Below are 2,220 nucleotides of genomic sequence, written 5' to 3' on the forward strand. Positions count from 1 at the left end.
CTTCTTACATGTTGAACCCAAATACCTGTACTTTCTACTTCTTACATGTTGAACTCAAATACCTGTACTTTCTACTTCTTACATGTTGAACCCAAATACCTGTACTTTCTACTTCTTACATGTTGAACACAAATACCTGTACTTTCTACTTCTCTCATTTTCCAAACAGGCTGGTTCCTTTAGTCTGAATGTGTGTTTGGTGGCGTGATCATTATTATTTAGAGTCATTGCGTGCCTATTGATTTGAACACGATCCATGTATCCATCATTTCCTGGTCTTCTCTAAAGAAGAGGGACCAATGAAAACGTTGTCATGTTGCCGTTGGTCACCATGGAAACATTCATTAGCTAACAATGACATTATTGTTCTATTAATATAAAGGGAGGTCAGGTACTCTTTAAAACAGCTGCTAGTTATGGGTACTTTTTACTGAAGTACATTTCAAAGCCTCTTTACTTTGACTTGAGTAAAGAAGTTTAGTCAGTACTTCTACTTTCACCAGAGTATTTTTAAACATGAGTATCTGTACTTCTACTTGAGTAAAGGATGTGTGTACTTCTACTTGAGTAAAGGAAGTGTGTACTTTTGCCCTCTCTGTACCTGAGTGGTGGTGGTGGTGAATCTCTTTGTGGTGGTTCTTCTGGTGGTGGTGGTGGGTTTGGTGGTTGTTGTTGTTGTTGCTTTGGTCGTGGTGGTGGTTGTTGCTCTCTTGGTGGTGGTGGGCCGAGTTGTAGTTGTGGTGGTTGGTCGTGTGGTGGTTGTTGATGTTGTTGTTGTGGCAGCTGTGGTTGTTGTTGTTGTTTGGGGCTTTCTTGGGATCTTCTTGTGTGGTAATCTTTGTACTGGTGTATCTACTTGTCCTGATAAAAAGGCAGATAACAGATGAATAGTTTTATTAATATCAGCAAAATGAATACAAAATAAATAAACAAGTGAATACCAATATACGTAAATACAATAAAATCAATAATGAAATACAGTATGTACGGAAAAACTATGGAGATCTCCACCTTTTATTTTTTTTGTATCATACTAGGGCTTGTGGCCGCATTAAAAGAGGTATTTAAAGACTTCACCTCGGACTCTGAGACACTGGGATGGATGTTTTGAACCATTTTAGTTTTATATAGATTAAAGAATGGTTAGTTGCATTCTCTCCACATCCCCCCCCCCTCACCTGTGAGCGTGCCCTCCTCCACCTGACCCTCCACTCCTGCAGCTTTGCATTTCTGCACGAATCCTTTCTGTCTGAGCTTCTCGTTCTTCCTCGCGGGCGCCTGGTCGATCGCCTCGTACATCGCCTCCAGCCTCACTGGGTACGGGTACCTCTCCTCCACCTGCAGCGTCTTCTTCAGCAGCACCATCCCAAACTTACCTGCAGGAAAAACAAAAAAACACTCATCACATGTCAGGTATTCTGTCATGTTTCTACCCAGGTGAGAGGCTCAGCATGTTGCCCCAAAATAGCACATTTTCAGACATGATTTATTACATTTATTTTGAAAAATGGGAACTTAAAGGTCCCCTATTATACTGTTTTTTATCATTGTATTACAGCTCTCAGATATATACAGAACCTGTCTCTGAAGTGTTTGGCTCCAAACACCAAACAGATCATTGCAGCATTACCCATAATCCCCTCTGTTTCAGCCCTGTCTCCAAAGTGCTGATTCTCTGTCTGTTACTTTAGATGAAAATAAGGAGCCCCTCCCCACGCCCCTCTGAGAGACATTTGGTTACAAAGAACTCAATGGAGCTCTAGGAGGAGATTCAGGTGATTAAGGTGATAAGGGGGGGGGGTTACCTTGGTTGCTGATTGGCTAATGGTTACTCAAGACAACACATCGTTATGACATCATAAAGTGTCCAAAATCTGATCAGCTCATTTTCAGACAGGTTTTTATAGAAATGGATCGACAAAAAGAGAGAGAATCTTTGTTCCTGAAACTTTCAGAGTCTCTTTCCACAGAGGGGACACATGTTGATGTAGAAGAGACATGGAGAAGAGGGGACACATGCTGATGTAGAAGAGACATGAAGAAGAGGGGACACATGTTGATGTAGAAGAGACATGAAGAAGAGGGGACACATGTTGATGTAGAAGAGACATGGAGAAGAGGGGACACATGTTGATGTAGAAGAGACATGAAGAAGAGGGGACACATGTTGATGTGGAAGAGACATGAAGAAGAGGGGACACACGTTTAAAGTGTCAGTCC

The 2,220-nt window shown here is 41.7% G+C and overlaps 1 protein-coding gene across 1 annotated transcript; it reads right to left on the reverse strand.

The window, feature by feature from the left end:
* Nucleotides 1-601: 601 nt before the first annotated feature.
* Nucleotides 602-1,376, reverse strand: LOC104957190 (coiled-coil domain-containing protein 80-like; the record flags this gene model as incomplete). Its single annotated transcript, XM_010784800.1, has 2 exons — nt 602-861; nt 1,179-1,376. Coding segments are annotated over 2 exons (458 nt in total), but the record flags the coding sequence as incomplete, so codon positions are not given.
* Nucleotides 1,377-2,220: the final 844 nt, after the last annotated feature.

Source organism: Notothenia coriiceps, unplaced genomic scaffold, assembly GCF_000735185.1.
Source record: "Notothenia coriiceps isolate Sejong01 unplaced genomic scaffold, NC01 NC01_scaffold00026444, whole genome shotgun sequence".
NCBI classification, from domain to species: Eukaryota; Metazoa; Chordata; class Actinopteri; order Perciformes; family Nototheniidae; genus Notothenia; species Notothenia coriiceps.